The sequence below is a fragment of the Serinus canaria genome, chromosome 3, assembly GCF_022539315.1.
Source record: "Serinus canaria isolate serCan28SL12 chromosome 3, serCan2020, whole genome shotgun sequence".
Lineage (NCBI taxonomy): Eukaryota > Metazoa > Chordata > Aves > Passeriformes > Fringillidae > Serinus > Serinus canaria.
This window is the reverse complement of record NC_066316.1, coordinates 59457599-59482939: the sequence shown is the minus strand read 5'-3', so window position 1 is coordinate 59482939 and position 25341 is coordinate 59457599. Positions and strand designations below refer to the sequence as shown.

General features: G+C 37.4%; 1 protein-coding gene across 10 annotated transcripts in view; it reads left to right on the top strand.

Annotated features, from left to right (window-relative positions):
- L3MBTL3 (L3MBTL histone methyl-lysine binding protein 3) overlaps positions 1-25341 on the top strand; it is a 78829-nt gene extending 53488 nt beyond the window's left edge. For 9 of the 10 annotated variants that reach the window (XM_009092290.4, XM_050972551.1, XM_050972552.1 and 6 more), the window contains 7 exons: positions 1962-2064; positions 9954-10100; positions 11490-11654; positions 15302-15393; positions 20017-20180; positions 20934-20996; positions 23459-25341. In XM_009092290.4, the coding sequence (XP_009090538.3) occupies positions 1962-2064; positions 9954-10100; positions 11490-11654; positions 15302-15393; positions 20017-20180; positions 20934-20996; positions 23459-23602 (878 nt within the window). In that variant the 3' untranslated portion in view covers positions 23603-25341. The remainder of the gene's footprint in view (positions 1-1961; positions 2065-9953; positions 10101-11489; positions 11655-15301; positions 15394-20016; positions 20181-20933; positions 20997-23458) is intronic. The other variant, XM_050972548.1, reaches the window with a different exon arrangement.

Here is a 25341-nt window from a genome sequence, read left to right as displayed (position 1 = left end):
AATTGTATATTATGGCAGAAGAGCTGAATAAGGTTACAACCTTTCTATTATGTAAGATTGATATATAAATAAAAATCTTAGCCTAGGTAGGAGTATAAATATGTAAATTGGGGTTTTTTTTGTGACTTTAAAAGAAACAAGGTAGAAGTGCCCAGCACGTCATCTCCTCTAGGTGGTGCTTTAGGAGGCACTGCTCATCCCTTTTAGGATGTGATTGATAGAAGGAAATTTCTGTTAAGCTACAAAAATTAAGATGGGTGATATGACAGGAGAGGAAGCTGGCCCATCCTTTAAATAGGAAAAAAGTAATAATCTACACAAATACTTATAAAATAGAATGATTACTGAATAAAATATTAATCCAACAATATGATTTTGTTTTATTACTGTGCAGAATGTTTTTAAAATGTTAATATTGCTTCCAGGTAAGTTAAAAGGCGTTTCCAGACTTCTGCAAGGGTTTCATGAGGAGGGAAGAAAATACTTGCAGGACAATTTCTGCCTCAGTCTGTATGATAGGACTTTCAATGATGAGGTCCAGATCCCTGCCTTTCACATTAGAAGCTTTGTGTGAATGCTGTGCAATGTTAGCAATATTAGTCTAGAGCAGTTCCCAGTATTCATGTATTCATAGTGTTTTCAGGTGTAATGAAGTCATCATGAAGGATTATGACCTTTCTGATTGCAGTTAGGGAATTAAGAGCCAATTGTTGGTGTGATTTTAACATTGTTTCACAGTGATGTGAACAGCAGCTTCTCATGTAAACATGGACAACCAGTTGTAGCTCTTTTAAATTACATTTTTAAAGAGTTCAGTTTTTTTAAGTGAAGAGAGAATAGTTCTAGGGAGTTAATTTTTTCAAAATCAGAACATCAGTGAAGCAAGACTGCTCTTTACAGAAACATCCCTATTCAGGTAAATCCCCCTCTGAGTCCACTTGCTACAGTACAAGCATGATTTTTGTATAAAGGTAGAGAAGGTAAAATTCCCTATTCTCTCACCAATTACAGTCATTAAAGGCTATACAAGTCTTTGGACTTCAGTGTAATGATAGTTTTGTAATTTTTGCATAGCTGGAACATCTGGTAAAAAAGGCTTTTAGACTGCTCTAATTATACATAATAATTCTCTGTCTGTTATTATCCATCTGCGAGCAAGAATCTTTCATCTTGAAATACATTTAAATAGACCTTTTCATGTCTGTATTGTTATCTGTAGGGGGAGATGCAAGTTCATGTGCTGTTCAAGAAGAACTGGTACTAGAGGGGGCCAGTGCATTCCTGCAGAGGCTCAGCAGGTGCTCCCAGTGTCATGTGCTGGAGCAGGGCTGTCTCTCACTTGCTGTGAAACTGTGGGTTATGTATCATGTTTGCTTGGGCCTCAAAGCTCCTTTCAACATCCTTTGATGTCTCTGCAGGCATCATTTTACAGGGTGATGAAAATCAGGTAGACACATCAATTCAGAGAAGTGAAAAAGTAAAAAATCTGATGGCTTGTTCTTTTTAGTAGTAATTTCAGCCTTCGTTTTCACTTCTTTTTTACTGGAAAACTTCAGTTTAAAAATGAGTAAGGACAGTACACATTACAAACATGTCCCTGTCTTCAGGAACAGGGATAGGGTAGCTTACTTTTTCTGTGCTCTTGCAAAACAAACCACGTTCCAAATAAACGTAGATAGTAGAAGAGAAATTCGATGTCATGCAGTTCCTTCATGATTTGTGTTCTTTTTATAAATGTAGTTCTGTTGCAGAGATTTACTCACATGGAATAAAATTCTTTCTCCAGTGGATTAGGTTGATTAAATCTCCATCATGCTTTTACAGAATGTATTATTAAAGTATTTCTATTTACTTATTTCTTCATGCTTGCTACAATGCACTGGTATCCGTGCATATTTATATAGCTTTTAAATATTAGATAATTTTCTTAACTCTCATTTGTAATTTCACCTGGCATGCAGGTCCCTTGGAACTGGTGGAAGCTTTAGAGCATGGAGGGTGTCCCACAGCAGGATGTAAGGGAGTTGGACACATTAAAAGAGCAAGACATATCGGCCATCATAGGTATGTTCTGTGAAACTGATTTTGTTCTTTCAATTGAGGGATGTGTGCAGATGGTTCTTTTAAATTGTTGTTCATAAGAAAACAGATCCAAGCTGGGAAAAAAATAGGAAATCTTGTAAACCTAAATATGCAGTTATTTCAGTTGCCATGGTGAGCATGCTGAAGTAAACATTAGCAATCTGTAACTTCATTTCACTGGGGTGTGCTGAGATAAGATTTGCTGTACATTACTTTTTGTCACAATTGGTAGATTCAGTTACTCTGTATTTTGTTCCTTTGAGGCTTGCTGTCCAGTTTGCAAAATATCACAGACAGATATGTATAAAGCAATAACTTTTGAACCTTTTGAAATATGAGGCCACTGATTTTATTGTGGCTTGAGTGTTCTTGTTCTGCTTGGTTGGTAAGGGTAAGGATTTGCTTGTTGGCTTGGAGCAATGCTAGGAAGGAAATTCCAATTGATATATTTCTGCATGACAACTTGCTGCTTCTATTTAGTGTTTCTAAAGATGCTTTGTTGGATACCTTCTGAAATAAAATTCAGAGATACGGACATCCCATCCTAGAGAGTTGTTGATAGTAGCACTGGAGAATGGAATGGAGGGGACAGAGAGACAATGACCAAGCAAATGGAAAACATTTCCCAAGCTGAAATTTTATTCCTTTAAAAATATTTACAGTGTGGGGTGAATCCAGACTGTTTCAGTAAGGAATGTACAAGTAATGTAGTATGTTCAGTTGAGAATGAAGCACCATAAATATCATCCTGTTACCTTTTCACATATTAGAGCTTCCTAAAGTTGTCATTTTTCCATTACACGGTAATAGAATTCTCAAATGTCATATCTCTTTGTTCTTCCTGCTCTCTGATATGGTTTGATGACTGTTCTTTGGTTATTTATCTACACATTTTTTAAAGTATCTTTTCAAACTACCTTGATCCAAGAGTGGGCTCTGCAATCTTTTCATGTTTTTGATGAGATCATTATGTCCTGTTGAATCAAATTATGCTACAAGGTTTTGCTGGTGTATCACCATGTGTTAAGATCCTGACTAATCCCTATCAAAGATACCTGGCCAGCAAAACTCACTGTATTACTACATTTTGATATGCAAAAGGCATCTTCTGCTGCAAGTTCTTCCCTGTCTGCAGCCGGAGCATTGTTTGTGCTGTTAGGAGCAGAAGAGCTCCTGATGCTAGGACAGGATTTATCCCCAGGAAGGACATAGCTAGGATAGCTTCAGTGACCCAACTTGTTGCAGTGTGAACTGTGAGGGGTTGCTATGACACAGTATGCCACACCACTGTCTTTCAGACTATTCTCACCCTATTCCTGTGGTATTTTTCTGTCTGTGTTATTTTTCTTTTTTTTTTTCCCTCCCAATTTTTCTTCCTTCCCTTTTCTACTTTCCCTTTATTTCATTCAACAAATAGGGTAACTCCTTAAACAGTCAAGTCAGTCCTGAACAATATTGTAACCTTCTGCATTCATAGCATTAGTCAACTGCAAATGTGAACTAAACTAGATTTACCTAAAAAGCTTCCTGACTGCTTATCTGAAACCCATTTAATTTTACATTCTAGTAGACTTGAGTCTTTTATGATTTATCAGTGCATCTGATCTGGGAGGCAGTAAATTAGAATTCCTTATCAAGTGCTATCTCAATTGCTTAGAATCAGGTGGACATACCATGGTTTTCAGCCTAAAGTGGAAACTTAAAATGAGAAAAAAAAAAGTGTCTGAAAAGCTTTTCATTTATGATCTCTCTAAATAAACATTGGCAATAAAAGTTCTAATGTTTTAGATGGAAGGGATGAGTAAGAGCTGTATGTCTATTTACTTTGTGTAGCCTTTGCTTTTATAGCTACCTTTTCCATGCTATTTAAAGGTCATTATACTTACTCATCCTGAATATTAAGAAAAGAAACAAACTCATGGCATTTCATTGTGCTTCTTTTTTTACTGTAGTCTAAGCAATCCAATTATTTGCACATTAGCTGATAGTTGTAGGGTATTAAAATATAACCAAGGAGATTTTGTTGAACATAAGACAGATATTTGCTGTTTCATAGCAAATATATTTTACCAGTAAGTATCTTATTCACTAGCTATTTATTTGCACTCTGTGATTATATTCTAGTTTTGTTCTGGAGTATTTCTGTGGAAAATAATGAGATTTGTTCTCTTCTGGAGCCTACAGATTTGAGGGTCCAGGTTATAACAAAAATTCTAACATTGTACCACCAATTTTTTCCTGAGTTAACTAAGAGATTTAAAAATTTCTACAATTTTCCACATCAGGTAGCATTCCCGTGGCTCTTTTATCTTGGCAACCTTGAAATGTATTTAACCACGCTTATCTTGTTTTTTGTGATGAGGTGCAACGCATAAATGCCTGTGTGCAGAAAAGATGATAATTTAAAATGCTAAGTAGTTCTGACATAATTTGGAGAGCTTGTTCCTTAGGAATTAGATGAAAGCCTCGGTGATTAATTATATAGCAGTGCTAAAGCATTTACTTTTTGGAAAAGTTGATGTTACTAAGGACTTGGTATCTATCAACAGTTGATCTAGGGCTATGTGCGGCGCAGCTGAAACAGCCTGACGTACAGATTGTTAGCATTATGCAGATCACCTGCATATTTCTGCTTGTGAGTTGGATACCCTGGTGTTTAAAAAGCGTGCAGTAATTCTCAAGTTCAGGCAGGAGTGGGAAGAGGTCAGTTGTAACTGGTTCATTAAGAGTTTTGAGTCAGTTCTTCATGAGTGAAGATTTTTGCCAGAAACTTTAAACTTCCCATGCCTTACGTGTAAGTTGAAGCGAATGGAAGTGCTGTGGTAGAGGCTGTGTTGCAGGAGAACACATGTTACATAAACATGGAAACCTCAGGTCAGCAGGAGGTCGCATCTTTTTGTTGAGTGGTTTTTGATGCCAGTCTCAAGGTCATTGGCACCAGCCAAATCCCTTCTAAAGTGCTCTTGATTTCTTGATTCATGTTTAGACTGTTGAAGCAGCTTTCCCCTGAAAGATGAATGCTTTGATGATAAACATGCACTGTAATTTGTGAAAGAGAATAGTTGTATTGATTGTTTTGAGACTAGTTAAAAATGTTTTCATAAAGCCTGAAGTAAAGAGATCACTTAACAAAATCCATCAGGAAAAAAAAACCAAAACCCACATCCCTCAGATGCTGTCAAGAAACCTTTCTCTGAAGGTTTCTTGCTAATCATATATTGCTACCAGCTGGTGTGATCACCTGGACATAGGCTGCTCTAGACAGTCCAATCCATCCATTAGTCCATTCTGGAGCTCTCATACACCTCTCCTACAGCTTCATCCCTTGGCAGTGCTCAGCAGTAACTTGCACCGGGAAGGCACTGAGGAGCTGGTGTTGGTGACATTTCCAACCAGTACAGCTGAACCAGGAGACCTGTCTGTGGCTTAATACAGGTTTGCAAAATATTCTAAGAGTTCAAAAAGACTAATAATCTAGATTTAATAGTACTTCATATGCAAGTTCTTAGACCTAACAGAGTGCTGCCTTACTCTGCTTTAGTTTAAGAGAGAATCCTGGCCTGTGTTCCCTTTAGGTATAGCTGAGAGTATTGTGTCTGGACTCTGTGCTTCAGAAATTTGCATACTGCTATGAGATAGGAGCAGCTTCAAATGTCTGGAGAAGTCTAAGGTCCATGCCTATCAGCAGCCCAGTTTTATCCTTCTACCCTTGAATTTTACAGAAAAGAGATAGGTTTGTAGCTGCACCCAGAGATAGATCTTGAGTGTGATAGAAGAGCAGTTGCAAATAAACACAGGTAGGGTATGCTACTCAACACTTTTGTTCCATCAGACAGTTCTGGAAAGGGCTAGGAATGTAAAACCTCTGTTGACTTGAAAATCCCAGTCCTGAAATCAGAATGGTGCATTGCCTTTTCCTCTCTTCATCTTTCATGGTTCAGTAAAAACAGAAACTTATTTTAATGCTCAATTTTTACTCAGCGTATGCAGGACTCTGGAAACAGTGGCTCCCTTTCCTTGGAAAACTGTGTCATGGACACAACATCTTGCCAGCCAGCCTGCTGCCATTTCAGTGGTGCCCTGCAGACAGCTAATTATTGTGCTGTGCTGATCCTTCAGCATTTGGAGATGGCTGATTACTCTCATGTGTGGGGGTGTGTGTGTGTGTCAGGTGGCATTAATGTGAATGTTTGTTTACTGAGGCAGCTCCAATGATAATTGAGATCTTCATGTTGGGCTGGTTCCAAAGCTCTGGGGCAATGCTGGGGGCTCTACAGCCCTGTCAGAAGAATAGCAGAGGTTTCACATTGAGTACCTGCTGCTTTTGCTTCATGCCATTCTTCCTGAGCCTCTGGCACACCTTGGTACCCCCAAGCCAAGGACATCTGATCATTTTGGAAACTTGTGCTGTTTTCAAAATGGTGTGCTAAAGCAAAATGTAAGCTGGAGCAGAAATCCAGGTTTAAGGTGACAGAAGAGTTAAAAATCCTTATTTAATATTAAATAACTTAAACACCAAGACTTCTGAGCCCTTGAGATGAGTTGTGTTAAAATCTTACAGTCTTATATAAATTGAATACTTCTATTATGTAGGAATAACAAGATTAATTTTTTTCATTCTTTGTAGTAGACAAGTTTAACTGAACTGAAGGCTGGAGGCATTGAGATTCAGGAGGATTTACTGATTGATCCAAAGCCATACACAGGTTCATTCATGCTGTGTTCTGTTGTAACCTAGCTAGCAGTGGAAACCGCGTGGGTTCTTTTGTTGCCTCAAGTAACAGTAACATCAAAGGACTATCAAGGTGTTTTTTTAAAAATTGTCCAGTAACTTGAATGATTAATTACAGAGAAAAAGTCATCTGAATCTAGTGTTCTGAAGCATTGTTAATATTATAACTATTATTGACTGAAACTGTCATTCAACTTCAGTTTTTCCAGAAAATACTAAAGGGAAAGGTAGTATATAAACAGGCAAGTTATAATAAAGGACTGAATATTTAGGCTTTTTCTTAGGGTATTTTGTTTGTTGTTGGTTTTGGTTTTTTTTAAATTTAAAATGTATTAGTGGTGTTGGTAAACAGAAAACCTGCTGGAGTCTGACAATTATATTGTCAGATTTCATTGGGAGTGTAAGGCTTGCTTAGTAATACACAACTGAAGTTAAATACCACATTGGTAGTGTTCAGTGTTTCCTTGTGACAGCCCTTTAACTGCTCAGAAAAATTGCTCAAAACACCTCTGTGAGCTTAGGAAGCCAAAAGAAAATTACATGCTTTGCCCTGTAGCAATGGCAGAACTGAGATTAACCAATATATTCATGAATTTCTGAAAACTGTATTTCATCACAGTGGTATGTGTTTGTCACAGCAAGAACTTCAATCACACTAGCATTGGTGCCTTAAAACCTTTTTCTGAGCAGAAGCCTGTATCTTTTATCTTGTATTTCTTTTGAAAGAGAAAAAAGATATCATTGTGATAGATGCAGCAGTGTAAGTCATCTGGCAGAGGCTAGTCCTAAGACACACAAAACCAGTAGGTTGAGAATAAATGTAAGTAGACATGTATAAATAGATTTAAAATAAAATGGCCTATTCTACTTAAGAGAAATTAGAAATAAAAGTGGCTGGACTCTAACTGAGCTGGATGTGTAAACAAAAAGTTCCTCATAAGAAGACAAAAAGATGACTGTTCTGTGCTTCATTGGATCACCTGGGGAAAAGGCTGCATGTCCCTTTATAGCACTGCACAGACTGTTACATCTGCTTGGAGTAGCCTTAAACAGGGATCCCATCTTGATTAGAAAAGCAGAAGCTATTTTTTTTTTTTCTTTCATAATTCAAGTTCAGCAGAGCTACTAAAGTATTTTAAAATAATAATAGAATATTAAAAAAAAAGAAGTTGATACTGTCTTGTTTTCAAATGAGCCAACTGAAGAAATCAAACATACTCTTGATATCCTGTCTTGATAACCCCAGCAAGGGCTGACTGACTTGGTCTTAAGGAATTTTCTCCTTTTATGCAAGTGCTGATAGAAATGTAAATTTCCACCAACTTTTTGTGTGTCTTGGTGACATCAAAATTAGATTACCAATATTGGTCCAACCCCATTATAGGAACTGTTACATATTCATTGAATTCAGAGCTTTGTTGGTAAGGGAAGAGGAGAGTGTGCAGCATATTTTAAACTATTTTTAAATAAAAGGCCTTTTTCTTTTTTAATGCTGTGGTTCTTAGAAAGAAAACTATAGTGAGAGCTGTTGTTTTTCTATTAATTTTTGAAATTTGGAGGTGGCAGGGCATATAGCTGTCAAGGTAGAGTTGTTGATATTAGACTGTTCTCTTTAGAAATCATGCATGTAACTATCAGTGAAACAATTGAAACATTGTGGTCTTGTTCACAGGGGTTCCAGGATGAGGGAAGAGACGAGAAACTTGACTCCATGTATCAGAAGCTTGATTTATTATTATATGATAGATAATATACTAAAACTATAGTAAAAGAATAGAGGAAAGGATTTCACTACAAGGCTATGCTAAGAATAGAAAAGGAATGAATAACAAAGGTCTTCTCTCAGACCGAGACCGACCGGACAGGTGAACTGTGATTGGCTCTTAATTGGAAACAGCCTGACGAGGCCAATCACAGATTCCCCTGTTGCATTCCACAGCAGCAGATAAGAATTGTTTACAGTTTGTTCCTGAGGCCTCTCAGTTTCTCAGGAGGGGAAAAATCCTAAGGAAAGGATTTTTCATAAAACATGTCGGTGACAAAACATTGCAGTGATTTATGGAAAGATGGGGTAGTTACAGTAGCTTCTTTCTTGAAAAGAAAATAAGCAAAATTGTAGAACATGGGGTTTTTGCCTTTTAAAATTATGGAAGTCATTGTAACAATACAGGTGAGTAGGAAAGCATGTTTTCAAAATATAGTTAATGTCATGGCTCATGAGCCCCAAATGGAGCATCATATTTAGTACAGTCTGTCCTGCATCTTATATAGTTTTGAAATCTTGAGTGTGATGCTATTCAGTGTTGTAACATGAATATACTGTTCAGAGTATGAGTATGTTGAGTATGTGGTCTGGCTGACTAATCAGTTGAATACTGCAGAGCATTCTACTAAAGAAAAATCCTAGTTCAGGCCCATGTGGTTTGGTTTGTGTTGCTGTTTCCCCCTTTCCTACTTCTTTTGCAAACACAGGTTTTCTGCCTTTGGCACAACTTTCACATTTCTCAGAGCAGTATTTAAAAGTCATTGTCTCAATGTTCATTGTCAAATTATTTCCCTGTCAAGATTGCAGGGAAACAGGGAGGGTTGAATGTTAAGAAAGACTGTGAAAATATCAGTCTGTTAATGGAGTATCACAAAATAGCATTTGCAGAGTTGGGGCACTCACTGCAATAAGGGGATGTGCTCCAATCCTCATGTTTTGCCCTTGGAATGCAGCTTCTGTGTAGACATCACATAATAGAAATATCCTCCTTCACATAAATAAATAACCGTGGTAATATGACTTTATTTGGAGAGACATGGGTGTAGTCAAAGGCATCCTGTGTTGTATGTAAAAATACCATTAAAATTATGAGGGAGCAGGCTAAACATTTATCAAGCAATTTTCGACAATATACATTGTAATAGAAATGAATACAGTTTGTGTGACACAAGTTGCTGTCAAAAGGAGATGTGAAATTGAGGGTTTTATTTGATGGATTTATTAACATTTTAAACTATGACTACTTACTGCATTTTTTAAAATCTTCTTTATTTGAAATTATTGCATCTACTTCTAGGAAATTCCAGTGTCATTTTGTTTGAAATCAATAAAGTGTCTGAGAATAAGGAGTAATTGTTCTTCTTCAACTTCTAGTGCAGTCAGCTGTCCATATTCAGAGATGAACTTGAACAAAGAAAGCCTCTTACCTGACCGCTTGAGTGGGGAGATGCCTGCAGCCAGTCCTATCCCCAGAAACAGAAAAGTGGAAACAAATGAAAGATCCACCTCTCCTGTAATCAAGTAATTATGATTGAAGAAATGCCCATGACTAACAGCAGTATTTTATTTCTGTGTCCTCCAGTGTGATTTGTAGCTGTGCAATGACTGAATGGTTTCAGAAAGGCCTGCCTATTTATCTACATTTTCATTTACAGGGAAGAAAAATGTTTTTTTCAGTGCTTAACAAAAAGGTCATGGAGCTGTCAAAGGCTGATACTGATTTTACTGCCTATGATTTAACAAGAGTTCAGGTTCATCTTTGGTAGAACTATCTAGACTACTAAGTGGTTAATTGGAATTTAAAATTGAATGTTGACCAGTTGGTTTCCCTTTAGAAAATTATTTCTTTGTGTTCCTTTTGTTTGCTGTAGTGGTGTTATTATGTGACTGTAAATTAATGTAGATCTTTGAAGAACAGCCACTATTATGTCTTTACAGTGGGAGTGGGGAATCAAATCACTGGGACTGAGTTTTGCAAGAACAATGCTGGAGTCTGTAGCTGAAGCTTTTAAACAGGAGCACTGGGAAAAAACAAAGGAGTGTGATACCAAGATGATTATTTTCAGATGATTATTTTATCTCAGAAATTGTGGATACTGATTCCTGTTATTTTGGACTATAGGGAAAAATAGAGAATTTAGGAAGGAAAGGAAAGGGAGATTTCCCTTCTTTTCAAGGGTTACATTAATGTAAATGTGAAAGTGTGAGGGATGTGAAATGTGAAAATGTGAAGATTTCCAGTTCCCGCTGTAATGACCACATATTTTCAATAGATTGTATTTTAAATTGCCCTCTCAAAGATAGTTTCAGCTTCATGCTTTAAAACCTGAAATATTCTGCTGTCTAAGAGTTCTGCCTGAATAGATTGTTATAAAGGTAGAGTTTTAGAAATCTGAAGTGACTTAATTACTCCCTGGCAGGTAGCCTGCTTAGCATTACAGTGAATCCTCTAGCACTTTGAGCAAAGTCCTCAGTGGCAGGGACTGTGTCAGGTGCTACTTTTTTCATTGTCCCAATTAAGAGGCTGCATAGAGCACTTTAAAGGCTGCACAGTGATATGTTATGGGAGAGAAGGTATAGGAGGAAAATAATACCTCAAAGTGTTCTGGTGTAACAAATATTGGAAGTGGATAGCCCATTATCAAAAGTAATATTAGACAAATTCTCTTCCTGTTGAACTGTCTAATCATTTTACCATTGACTTAATGGAGAAGAGAGTTCTTTATTTTGATTTCTGAAAATGCCAGGTAAACAATGTTTTTAGTGGCAAGTAGAAAAACTGCTCTGTATTTCTTAACCAAAAAACCACCTTGGATGTTTTTAGTTTACTTTTTGTGCATAGAGAAAATAAATTGAACAACAGCTTTGCTGCTTCTACTTCTAAACATTTTGTCAATTTGTTTTAAACAGTGACAGAAAATGCCCCAGCCCTGGTCATGTAGGTATGAAATCTTCACCTCACAATCGACCATCAGGGAAAACTGTACCAGAAACAACCAATCTGGAAGATGCAGAAAATAAATCTCCTTGCAAGAAGCCCCTGTTCTGCAATGTGAAAGAAAAGAAGGCACCTGGGTAACTCTCAGTTCCTTTCAAAGTACTGAGTGTTTGGAGTCAGTTCAAAATGCAGCTTACCAGGCAAAGCAGTCCAGTGATTTGGCTGTGGAATTCTTAGAAGCCATGGGGAAGGAGATGGAAGCTCTTCAGCTCTCTTTATCTTAGAAACAGAGGGGAAGGGAGTATCATGGGGTATGTAAGAAATAAGAAATACATGTCAGAGGAGAGGAAAAATACAATTATTGGAAATTGAGATTCTTCTTCCTAGGTTTGTGTCCAAATTATTTTATATATTCAAATATGTTCAAACGTGGAAAAATTAAAAGTAATTCTTTAACTTTCAGCATCTGGCATGCATTTTTGACAAAAAATGACATGAGAACTTTTTTATGCCATAAATATTCTCCAGTGCAAGTTTGGAAGCTGTCTTTGAAGCTAAAAATACACAATTTAGTGTTTTCATGGGGATATGTGAGGCAATAGGATTCCCTACATTTTTAATTAATTACAGTATTGCTACATTATTTTATTAACTATTTTCAAACAGAAATAGATGACACCCTGGAAGAAGATGTGTCATTTGTTATATATTTACATGAGCTATGTTATTTTGTGTTCATAATATATGAACAGTGTTAGCAATAACAGTGTCTTGAGAGACAGAGACAGGAGAGTTGGTATTTTATGGTAAATAAAATAGCCCACAGTAAAGGTGATGATTGAAATGGAACTGTTTTGTTAAGAGTTGGACTTTGGTGATCTTTATTGGGTCCCTTCTAACTCAGGATGATAAACAGCATTCACTAGTCATACTCTAGCGAATTTAAACAGCAAAGAAAAGATTATGGCTTCTAGTGTAATTTTGAAATAACCTGTGTTTAAAAATAATTAATAAAATCATTATTAACAAAATTATTAATCATAAAAATAATTAATAATTAAATTCATAATTTTATCATACAGTAAATTCAAAATTTTTTTAGAAATATCCTTTGGCTTTACAGACTGCCTCTTAAGAATAATCGAAGAAAAAAATTTTTCGTCTTTTATTTTTTTGGAGGGTGTTACCTTTAGAAGACTTAGGATAACCAATACTTATGCTATCTGTTCACTGTGTTGAGTCAGTTTCCTTAAGAGAGAAGTCTTGTGCCAGCTTTGAACTACCCAGAGACTTTGCAGCTGGTATTTCAACTGTTTGAATACACTGATGACTGGCTGCATTTTATCATCTAGCTTTCCTCATTCATTATGTATCCAGCAAAGTCATGGAGGACTTTCAGTTGAATAATCTCCCTTTGAAAAAGGCATGAAAAATAATGCTCACAACATTAGGTATATATGAACTGCTGGGGTTATAAAATATTGAGCATCTGCTTATTGCAATACCCAGTGGATCTTTTTAGATGTGTATTCAAAGTACACATGCATAATTGAAGATATAGATACACGCTTGTGTGCTCTTTAGTTGCTGAGCTCACAGTGTGGATTTAATTATGTTTGACTTCAGTTCAATTGTGTATACCTTTGTATTCAAAGGTAATCTTTTGTTTCATAGAAGTCTTTCATTGAGGAACCAGCCACAAATGATCTCAAACACGAGTTTTATTTTGTCATGTTAAATCTAAGTGGTGCTCAGTTAATCTCTGGTTCCCCTTACTCTTTTTCTTTTCTCTAGCTCTCTTTCTCTTTTTTTTTGTTTTTTTTTTTTTGTCTCTCTATGCATCAAACCTGCTGTGTACATATATACTCTAGTGTGTCCCTCTAGAATGATCCTGAAATTAAAAGTCATGATAAAAATTATATGCCTACAGCATATTCAATTTTAAAGTATCTTCAGAGTGGCAAAAGAATTTCACTGTAGTAAAAATTCTATTCTGGAAATCTTTACAGTGAAGGAAGCTGAACACTCAGACTTGGGAATCAAATTACTGGCTCTTAAAAAAAAAATCTGTTTGTCTTCCAGCCTGTTACCCAAAACCTTCAATTCATGATAGTCATATTTAACTAATGAGGTCAAATTTCTATGTGTATGCTGCTATGAAAATTGCCCTCGAGAAAATAGGGAGGTTCTTGTTTCCTCACAGGATTAGGTGAGCTCTCTTCCTTAGCTGAATTACAGCTGTCATTTCCTTTGCCTTTGGAATGAATTGCACTAGTTATTTTAAAATGTTACTATGGAAAGTTTTCTGTGTTTGTGGAGTTTGGAAAATAATTTTTAAGTGAATAAATCTTTCTGAGGAAGATACTGTGGAGAAGTCCTTTGTGGCACAAGAAGTTGTGCCTGCTATATGCATTCCACTGGTATTGGTTGTCATACTGTTATTATTTGTGTCCTGTCATACTAAAAAGGCTGGATTTCCTGATCTGCAGTGTTCATTTTGCACCATTACTAGTGTGATAATTACATTTCTGTTGAAGTCAGTGAACCTGAAGCTCCTACTTGATTTAATCCCAAATGTTTTCTTGTATATAATATATAAATGGTATTCAACAGTTTAAATGTAAACAGTGGAATTAAATAGTCTGTTTCTTCTATGGATTTGTACTTTGAGATTAGCTAATCTTGATGCCTAACAAAGTGTTAGGTGTGCATCTGCTTTTCATCTGTGATTTTAACATTTGTTAAGGTGTTCTTCTTGACTCCTGTGGTAGACAGTAAAGCATCAGTTCATATAGTAGTGGGATTTCTTGTAGTCTTGACTCTAAGAATCATTCTGTCTGGTGCCTATTTTTAGAAAATGCTCATTATGTACTTGGTATCTCTGAGTGCTCTAACTATCTGTGATGGTTTATTAAGAATTGGCCAAAGTGTTCTGAAATTCTTAAAAAGCAGAAGTAAGTAGACAAATAATGTCGTCAAATTCCTATCACTTCACATTTGTAAGAAACCAGGAAGCACCAGGAAATCCTTCTGGAAATACCTTCTGAAGGCGGACTTTGAAAAGGAACTTCCCAAGGGCTGACTTTTAGACAGGCATGTACACACCCCACACACCCCCACCTTGAGAAATTCTCTTATTTCTTATCTCTTGCCCGATTTTTCTCTATAGGGGGAAGACATTTCCTCTCTGCAAATTGCTGGGCTGGCAAAGCTTAGGGAGCAGCTGGACAAGAATTAATGCAAAAGCAGAGGCAAAGGAATATAGATATTTTTGGTGATATCTTTGGGATCATTAGCAGGTGCACAACAGGGGGTCAGTAACTGTACTGACAAGGAGTTGATGCCCTGTAGAGATGAATGTTGGGCAGAGGAAAAGGAGTAAGAGTTATTTCAGACAGCTCCTGAAAATGGCCTGCATAACCAGCCAGGCTTTGTAGGACAGGCAGCTATATATGTGGGATTCACTCTTCCCACCTTATGATGTGGACACATCCACTGCCTACATGTGTGTATTTTTCAGTTTCAGTTATTAGGTCAAGTGTGTTGGTACGGTTTACATAATCTTAGCTTACGCTATTCTTGAGCCTTCTTTGCAAAATTCATCTCAGTAGTCATGCCATTCTGTGTAAGTCAGAAATAGGATCCTCTCTCTTTATTTTATAATGATACAGCATCATTTGTGTGGGAATCCTGGTGTGTCAGTAGTATTGCTAGCGAGAGATTTTATCATGCTTAGTGATTTTTATGATGTACTAATAAAAACTGAACATCTTCTTTTCCTCAGTGGAGTACTACAAACAAAGGATGCCATAAAGCACAAAGAGTGTGAAGATGAGGAGACAGAAAATAAGCTGCTCATTTCAAATGAAATCAAAGGTAAATTGGCAGTTCTTAATTTGTTTCAAATTAAAATCTGCGGAAGTGAAGAAGTGTGATGTCCCTTGAAATTCTCATGAAGCTGTATTGTCAATTATTTTCCACATTCACTGTCTGTGTCCAAAAATTTCTTGACAGCAACACTTTCAGCATTATGTCCTGGTTTGGGGCAGATTTGGAAGGAACTTCCAAAGGAACGTTCCTTAAAGGGCAAAATTCAGCTTTACCCTTACCCCTACCTGTTCAGGAAATTATCTTGTGGCCATCAAAGGCTTTTACAAGAACTTTATCACAGTTGTAAGGATGAGTGCAAAATGAATAGCAATATAAAAAATCTCATTTCAGTGATGTTTTTCTACTGCCTTTTCAAAATAGTTTATTAAACCAGTCTGAATTGTGAAGGTATAAGATTCACTTATTGCCTTGAAAATGTATTGAAAGTTAAAAGCACTTACACATTACAGATGTAAAGCAAAATTAAGGTGACTGACTTAACCCAGCCTCAGTCTTGTGGAGGGTGATGGCCAGATTGTGGCTCCTCATAGGTGAGACAGGAAAGTTCTCATATGGTCTCCAAAGGTTTCTTCCCATGTGTACTTTTCTTCTGTTCAGTGATTCTGCGTGGTTGTATGTACAGCTGTAGCAAAACTCTTGGCCATTCACAGATCCAGTTGGACAGATTGTAGCAGCTGTTCATTAATAATTTTCATACTCTTTGTTTAGAAAGAATACAGCACAAATCCAGAATATCAATCTTATACTTGCTATTTTTTTCATGTGTAAATCTTAGTATCAGGCTTGTTATTAGACTGAGTCTGTGCATTGTTGCAGTGCAGCTTTGCTGCAATAATTTTATTGACTGATACAAGGTCAGTGCAAGTTAAGTATCTTAATTTCCTGATCTTAATTCCTTGTATTTTTAGATTATTTTCTTCAGCAATTTTTTGTACAACGGTTTGAAAGCTTTCATCAAAATTGAGTAATTGGCTTGAGTAATTCTGTTTCTTCAATAGCTACATGTCTTGCCTTTTAAGTGAGCTCATCTCTGCAAAATGCAGGAAATTCTTTGAAACTGGTAGAGCTTGCATAAAGATAAAATAAGCTAGTGGTTTATTTTTAAGTATTAACCTGATGCATTTTTTTTTATCTTAAGACATTATTTATCTGCCAGTGCCTTTCAGATAGATCTGAGGCAGTCTGGTGAGTGTGTAAAATTTGAGAGATTCCATCTATTGTAGGAGCTATGAAAAAACTGTATGAGTGTTTTGAAACATGTAGTTCAGAATTCTGTAGAAAATTAAGCATTAAAAGAAGCAAGTCTCTAAAGTAAATAGAAGAGACTTTTTAGTAATTTTAGCTATTTTGTCTCAGGAAGAAGGAAATATGCAGCTTTGATGGTAACTTTTGCATTATTTGACACAAAAAAATTCAAATAGTTGGGAGCATTTTAAATTGTCTGGTATTGTTCTTTTAATTATAAGAAAACTAGCCTGATTTTGTGAAGCGTTGACAAAATTCACTGGTTTTCACCAACAACCTCTGCTTGATAGGTTCTTGCATAGTTAGATTAAGGAAAATAGAACATTTTCTTACATTATTGTCTGGAAAAGTTGTCCTTTTTAAACACAAAATGTTATGTTCTGTGTTTAAGTAGGATGGCACATTTAAGCTGTAAGATGAAAATGGATCATTAAGTTCTTGCTATCATTGAAATCTCAAGATAAAATAATTGTGCCTTTATGAACTGTCACTGTTGGTACCTGTGCTTGTTGCCCTGGTGCTTTGGCATGTCACTTACCTTGTTATTCTTCAGCCTACTTTTGCCATACTCACTTGACCAGTTCCCTACTGATAACTTTATGTGTACTGCTCTCTTCCCTTTGTTTGGAGAAAGATTATTTGGAGCTAAAGAACTCCACTGAAATCACTGCCCCTTCATACTAACATTTTTACAAGCATAAATCTTGTGCATATATATATATATATATATGCTTAAATATAAGAACTAGACCCATGCAGGAGGCAATGAGCAGTGTTAATGGTCTCTCAATAATGCTAGAAAGTGTTTGCCACTTACCTTCTATGAAATATAAGTTCATATTTTGTTCTGTGGTAACTCATTAAGAAGATAGAGTTGAACTATCAGAGAGAAGGATAACAAGGTGGCATAAAGTAAGAAGAACAATGTAAAGGCAGGTGGGCTGATGCTGAAGCAAAATGTCAGCAGAGAAGACATGGTTGAGGTTTAAAAGTGTGAACTTTGTGCATCTGCCTGCTATCTTGTGGAGCTGGCAAGCAGATTTTTTTTCTTCACTTCAGTGCTTGAAGAAGCTGTTTGTGGCTCTGTGATGAAACTGGTTAACCCCTGGTGCACCTCAAGTTATTCTTCTCCTAAATGTCCCAGTTGAGACATAACTTGGAATATATCTCCTATTTTCTATGGCCCAGAAAGACAGATTGCCTCTCTATGGGAAGCAGGGCGTGCAGAGTGAGAAATACTCCAGAGTATTCCCTACTCCAGAGGGTAGGGAAAACTTTTAACTGTCTGGTATTAGAGATACAGATTGTAGCCCAAGTGGTGTGTTCTGGACTTCTTGTTACAAGGTTACCCACACTAAATCTAAATTTCCCCTTTTTTGCTGTTGTGGTTATATCTGCCACAGGGCTAGGGACTTTTATTTTTAATTTTTCAATCTAAATTGGCACTATACATGATCCATTTGTGCTCTTTGCCTTACCTGTGAGGCAGATACTACACAGACTGAGAATGGTGCTCACTATGCCTGTACCTGTGTGCTGTTGTGTGTATACATATATTTAAATGTGTGACTACAGGGTGTGATTTGTGTGGTATTTTCTTCACACAGCATTATAGTCTGCTATTTCTGTGGTCCATGCAGTTACTCACAAATCCCTATCAATATATTGCATGATGTGGCACTATCAATATATTGCATGATGTGGCACTATCAATATATTGCATGTTTTGTGAATGAAGGGAAAAAATAGCTGACCACTTAACATTTCCAGCTCTTGAGAGACCTTTTCTAGGAGGAAAAGATCAGAGGGTAAGGATAGGGAGGGGATTTGAGGAAACAATTAAACAGATACTGTTCTGTAAAATATGCTTTACATTCAGCATAGTTGCTGCCTTTCACATTCCTTTCTCACTGAGATTTTTATTAGTATTAGAGGCTCTAAGGAGCATTTGTAAAACAAGAGTGAAGTGTAAAAAGACATTTAGGGAACTCTCTTTGAAGAATGAGAGTATAATGGCAGTAAAATATTAAGGAGTCTATTTTAAAATAAATGAATGAGTGGGCTGACAGTGCTGACTAAATGGCTTAAGAGTCAACTTCAGAATAATAGGCATTAATAGGAAATGAGGATAAATCTTGAAGGTAACAAAAAACTAGGCTGGAGGAGCAGAACAACACAAGCAAATGTGATAACATACTATTAGGTGTATTATAGACCAGCCCCAGTGTGCTGGTAAAAATCCATAGTGGGAATTAGTGCCCTAGTTGTTGGTTGCAAATGTGTGAAAACTAGAACATTGTGGTTAATAGCAGCTTCTCAAGAATGAAAGTAGAATGGAACTGCAACAGAAATGAGCAATCCAAACAAAAATAGTATAGGGATTTGTGAGTAACTGCATGAACCATGTCATTAAGGAATATCAGGCATTAAAAGTGTACTTCCTTGGCAGTTCCTTCAAGAAATGAATTTCAGAAGTTCTCCACAATTTTAGTTGGCCATTGGGAAGCACTTGGGCCTGAGTTCAGAGAGCAGGCATGTTGCTTTTGCATTGCTAATGGATCTAAATGAACAGGGATGTCACATGCAGTTTGACATCATTTGAGGTATGACTCTTGGCTCTTTCCTGCTGCACACATCTGAAGCTGCTGCTTTTCTCCAGACAACAGCAGCAGTGTGTGTCTGAAGGCAGCCTCCCACCAGTGCATTACCTTTGGGGACAGTGGGATGGGAGATCATTCCTTCCATTATGGATGAGTGAGATAAAATGCAGCACGGAGGAGTTTAATGTTATTTTCCAAACAAAACATTCAATTAAAGAAGCAGAAAATTTGCAGACATTTGCCTTTTTTCCTCAGAAGAACTGAAAAACATTTTGTTGTGGATGAGCCATAAATGTTGTGTGGGCTGGGACTGTATAACTGATTCACTTGGAATTTTGTAGCAGTGCAGTGCTGCTTTTGATTTTCTAACAGCTCAACCCCAAAATTAAGTTAATTCTTTTGTTGCTGTACTACTATTAAATGTGAGTGTGATTTATTGTACCAAAATAATTAAAATTGTTTGACCTGTGGTGTGTTATGCTAACAGCTCTGATGGCATGGAATTGTGTTGTGTTGAAAGAGACTTCTTCCATGTAGGAGTAGGTATATTTATAGAGAGCCAATGTAATGATAATCATACTCGTGGAAGAACAGTCATGGCACTTCCAATTCTGGTATGGCATTCATGGCATTTTACTATTCAAGCAAACCTGTACAGCTTGTGTAGGGAGGCCCATGAATAGAAATGAATGTGCTCTTACCGTGACTGATCTCATCGTCGACTGAGGGATTTAATTCTGTTTCTTGCTTCCTGTTGCTGAAGATGCTGAAGAACCCAACACACAGAGGCTTCTCTCCCAGCCAGTTATCGTGTCTTCTAAGTTGCAAATCCCTGGCCTACCCTTGCGCTGGGAACAGCAGAGCAAACTCCTTCCAAGTGTAGCTGGGATCCCAGCCAGCAAAGTTTCTAAGTGGAGTACTGATGAGGTAGGTTCCCCCTTTGTCTTCTGTCTTACTACCACTGTCCTTGAAGGCTGATTCAGAGCTTTAGATTATCCCCATAGATGAAGAATACTACATGACTACTCAGAGGATTAGGCTCAGCCAAACCTAATGTAACTGATCCCCAAAATGCTCATTCCACTGCCATCCAGCCCCAGAAGCAGAAGAGCAGAAGTATTAATTTATATGTGTATTAATACAGATAAATGTGTGTGTGTGTGTGTGTGTGTGTGTGTGTGTATATATATATATATATATATATATATATACACACAAGCTTATTAATTGGTTGTAAAGAGAAATGTTCTGGAGGAATGGTGTAGGGGGTCTGCATGAAGCAAGAAGTTATTCCTGGTGCATAGTTTGGATGTGGCACACTGCTTTGGAGACTGAGAATATAGTGCAGAGAGGAACTGTATGGATATGGTCAGGCCATAACACCTGATTTTAAGATTAGAGCCTCTGTTCAGGTATGTAGCAATGCTTGGACAGACAGGATCTTTTCATTGCTTTACTTTCACAAGTACCTGTGACTGTTCTCTGCACCTGAGGCAGTTGGATCTCATTTAATCGGAGAATAAAAGAAGCATGACTCTATGCACTTACAGAAGAAGGTGGAATGCCTAATAAAAGACTGTAAAAACAACAGCTGAAAGACTTTAATGATTGTCAGCCTTAAAGACTATTTTGAGAAAGCATGAGTCTTACTAAATCTTTTGTTGTATGCTTTGGTGGCAGGTCTCTGAATTTATACGAAGTTTACCAGGATGTGAAGAACATGGCAAGGTGTTTAAAGATGAGGTGAGTAAAAAAAGACAGAGACAAGAAAGCTTGGTAGAGACACATATAAATGAGTAGGATGAAGTGTATGGAATCATCAGGGTTAGAAGAGGTCTTTAAAATATTAGGTCCAACCCTCCAACCTAGCGCTATCCTGCTAGCCTCCAAACCTTGCCAACCCAGCACCAGATCCAGATGCCTCTTAAACTCTTCCAGGGATGGTGACTCCACCACCTCCCTGGGCAACCCATTTCAATGCCACGTTGTTAAAAGTCAGATGCAAATGTGTGGAAGATTAGGTTGTTTCTCAGGTCAGGAAATGGGAAGAATGTAAAGAGAAAACCAGCCAAGTGTCAGCCAGGTAGTTTTCCAACTTGGTTCCTGCCAATTGAAATTACTTGCAAACTTTGTGGTTTACTACTGTTCTCTCTTGGTCTGGTTGGACACAATTTATAGGCAAGGATGTTACTTTAGTTGTCCCTGATGTTAGTAAGTAAAAAAAAGCAGAACAGATAATCATCTCTTAAAACTCACTGCATCTTGTCTCATCACATTTAGCAATTGATGCTCTTCCTCCTAATATTGCCAATTTATGAATGTGATTTAACTCAGCAGCAGGTGAGAAGATCTGAAGGTTCTGAGGTTCAAGGGAGCATGTACTCACTTTGTTAGCATTCCAGGTGTGCATTTCTGTCATCTGAGAAGATTGTTTTTCCAAAGTTGTCATTAGGAATGGATAGGGCTTTTAGATACATTAGGTCTTATAAACTAGGTTGCCTTATTTTTTTTTTTTTTTCTGCTCAGAGGTTTGTTATTCCTGTTAATGCTTGGCTTCAAGAAGGCAGTTTGATCACAAATGCCAGAGTGATCAGGTGCTTATCCCAGCCAAATGACCTGAATGGGCAGAGTCAGCCAGCCTTTCAAGTGAAGAATAATTTTGTTGCTTAGACCTGGGAAGGCACCTCCTGAGGAAAATGCATGCAGATGGCCCTGCTTATCTCCTGCAACAGAAGTTTTCAGGCTGTGCTGTAGACTGTAATGACTATTATAGCTGCTTATCAAAGGACTGAGAGGCTGCATCTCAGGGCATTTGGCACTAGCTCAGATGTTGAGCATTTTACTCTTCAAGCCTGGATCGTCCCCTATGTCACTTAGGATGTCTCATCAATGAATTTATAAATAAAAGTTGGCATATTGCTGATCAAGTCCACAAACAGCAAGTGCCACAGAGATGCTGAATCCTTAACACTTTATTCTCAGAGGTGTGAGAAAATATTTCCCTCCTCTAGGATTCAGCCTCTCAGGCTTTGTCTGTAAATTAAATGTCCTCCACTGAGGTCAGTGAGGTCATTGAGGCATAGACTGGCTGACATCAGTAAAAGATGCTGGTTCAAACTTCTACTATGGAAATGAACCCTCAGCCTGCTTCTGTTAAGATGCTTCAGCATTTTATTTGGGGGGCCCCAAGTTCACACACTTTGAGTTCTGAGCCCACCAAGTCTGGCCTTGTGTAGGAAATGAGTAGAAAGTAATTGTGGGTTACCACATGGTGCTGTCTGACTGCAGTGTTCCTCAACTTAGAGTGCTGGAGTGTCCTTTGCAGAATGTCTGATATAGAAAACTTGTTTCCTAGCCCTACAGGAATTTAGACTGTGTTTAGCTCAGGTCAGTATCTTTAAGGCTAAGTAGTGCTCCTATCTAACCAGAGTTGCATTTTATGTATAGCTATCCAGCTTACACTAAAAGTTTACCTATAGATACCTAAGTGATCCAAAGGTTACAGAGGAAGTGTTGGCCCCATTGAAGCCCCTGAAGTGAGGACCCTGGGGGCTCTTCCTGTTGGGATTTAGCATTCCTGCTGAGAGAGTGATTTGCTTACAGGAGAATGTTCATTTGTAATGTTTAGTAAAATATGAACAATACAAAATAAAAATATTCCATGTTTGAAATGTTCTGTTATGTTTGTGTCGAAGAAGCAGTTTTATTAGCCTGGCCCCTATTTCCATCTGGGATCAAATTAATTTCAATTTGCTATTTAGTGAGCAGAGAAGTGCTGGCCTGAAGGGGATTCCAGCTCTGTAGCTGGGAGTGGGATCCAGAAGCTTCTCCTATGGATGCTTGCATAAAAGGAATAGCTAAATGTTTAAAAGCATTGCTGTGCTTCAGCATAGTTGAATTACACTTAACTTACCCACTTTACTTTTCAATAGGTTTTATATTATCAGTATGAAAATGAGAACCGTTCAGCTAAAAATTAGCCAGATGGTTGTTTTTGAGCAGGAGGAAAATCATCCCGTTCTCATAGACTAGCTGATCTGTCTAAAGGTTGAAATCAAAGCTCTCCTGAAAGCATTTGAAAGTGCTTGTATTCTGCCAGTCCTTAACTTTGTCTGAAGTTGCTGGGACTTTTCATGTTTTCTGAAACTTTTTATACTGCTGTACTGTCAGACCTATTAATAGCTTTGTGTGTTTTTCTTTTAAAGCAAATTGATGGAGAAGCATTCCTGCTAATGACCCAATCAGACATAGTCAAAATAATGAGCATTAAACTGGGACCAGCCTTAAAGATCTTTAATTCCATTCTGATGTTCAAAGCTGCAGAGAAAAACTCACACAATGAACTTTGAAGATAATGGAAAATGTGCAGGAACCAGCTTTCTCCACTGGAGCTCATGTTTTATTCAAAGCACAAAGACTCACTAGAAGCATTGAGTAAGGACTCTCAGAAAGGAAGAAACTGAAGTTCAGCCCTGGTGGACTATTTATATTCTCCTGGAGCCAGTACACATCTGAATCCTTCTGGGAAGTGTTCAAGCTTTTGAGAAGGTACTGTGTGACAACCAAGTCAGCTGGTCTTGTTTACCAAACTAATGGCGCTAATTCTCCATGGATGGTTAGGATCCCTAACTCTCTCTGGACATCAAGAAAACCTTCCTTAATTATTTATGCTGTATTATATAAGGGAACGTTAATATTTTCTAAGGATTCTTGAAATGTACTTCATGTACCCATTTTACTTTTCAGAAGCTTTTACTTCATTTTATCAAAATAAAAACTGATCAGCCAAAAATTAGGCTACAGGTAGCCAGATGAGACTGTTATGGCTAATGTGTATTTGTGCCATAGTTTGAAAATGAAACACTTAATGTTACATATGTGACACTTTATGCTACAGCATATTACTTTACAGATAATAAAACTGTCTGTTTGCTTGTAACAAAACAAACCTTGTTGGGGTTGAAATTATAATGCTTTTTTGATAACTGAATGTTTTTACTTTTGCACGATTACAAAAATGTTACGTGAGTTTTGCCACCAGCATCTTTCATGTATTTTATCAAAAGACCAGTATAGAGAAGGCTGCAACTGAAAAATAAAGTTTGACTTCATAGAAGATTTTTTTTTTTATGCTGCACAATAGAGTCCCAGCCATTTACATGGAGTCTGCTACAGTCCTTCAGAACATGGAAGAAAATAGAAGTATTTTGAGGCAAGGAAATTAGCAGAAAAGAAATTACATTCAATTGTGTCTGCACATCCCAGTTTTCAGCATAGTTACCAGAACAATAGAGAAAAACTGTGCTCAAGCTCGGAGTGCTACCCTGGTTTCATATTCAACAGAAGTTTGCTTTTCCAGGGGTGGGAGAATTATTTTACTCACCACTTTCTAGCTGAAAACTCTGGCTTGTAAATGAATAAGGCATATGGAGAAAGGCAAAGCACAGGGAAAAGGATTCTTAAATGCTTTGGTGCACCGGGCGCATGCTAGGTGTAAAATACTTGCAATTCACTAGGTCATTAGCAGCTGCAGATGTCACCAGCAGGTACTGAGGTGAGGCAACCTCCTTTCTTGGAGGATTACTGTAGGGAAAGTCATTGCACGTGGTATATATGCGTGCAAGATGTAAACCAGATGCACTTTATATGGGAGAAAGCCTAGCTACCTGTATGCTGAGGACTGCTCCAGAATTACTTTGCAAGAAGAGAGAGAAGAGTTGGATCAAGTTTTTTGGAAGCCCTCTGTTTAGTGCTGCAGTGGGCAGTTGCTCAGCTGTAGAACTGAGAACAAACAGAACATTCCTATTGCACAGAGCTGGGAGAATGTTACATCTTCCCACTGATTTTGCTAGGCTTTTCTTTGGCTGGAGTTCTGAAGTTTTCACTCTCTGTGTCCCTTCCAGATTGTGTAGGTGACTGGTACCTGCCATAATATGAGGTGAAACAGGGTCAGTATTAAGTAAGTTGCATTGCTCTGTTAATTTCCTCCCATAACATTGCATAAATAATATTTTTACATTTTGTTCAATATGTGTACGTTCAAATTGCACTCTTATTGTACTACAATACAAATAAAACCTGAACTGGA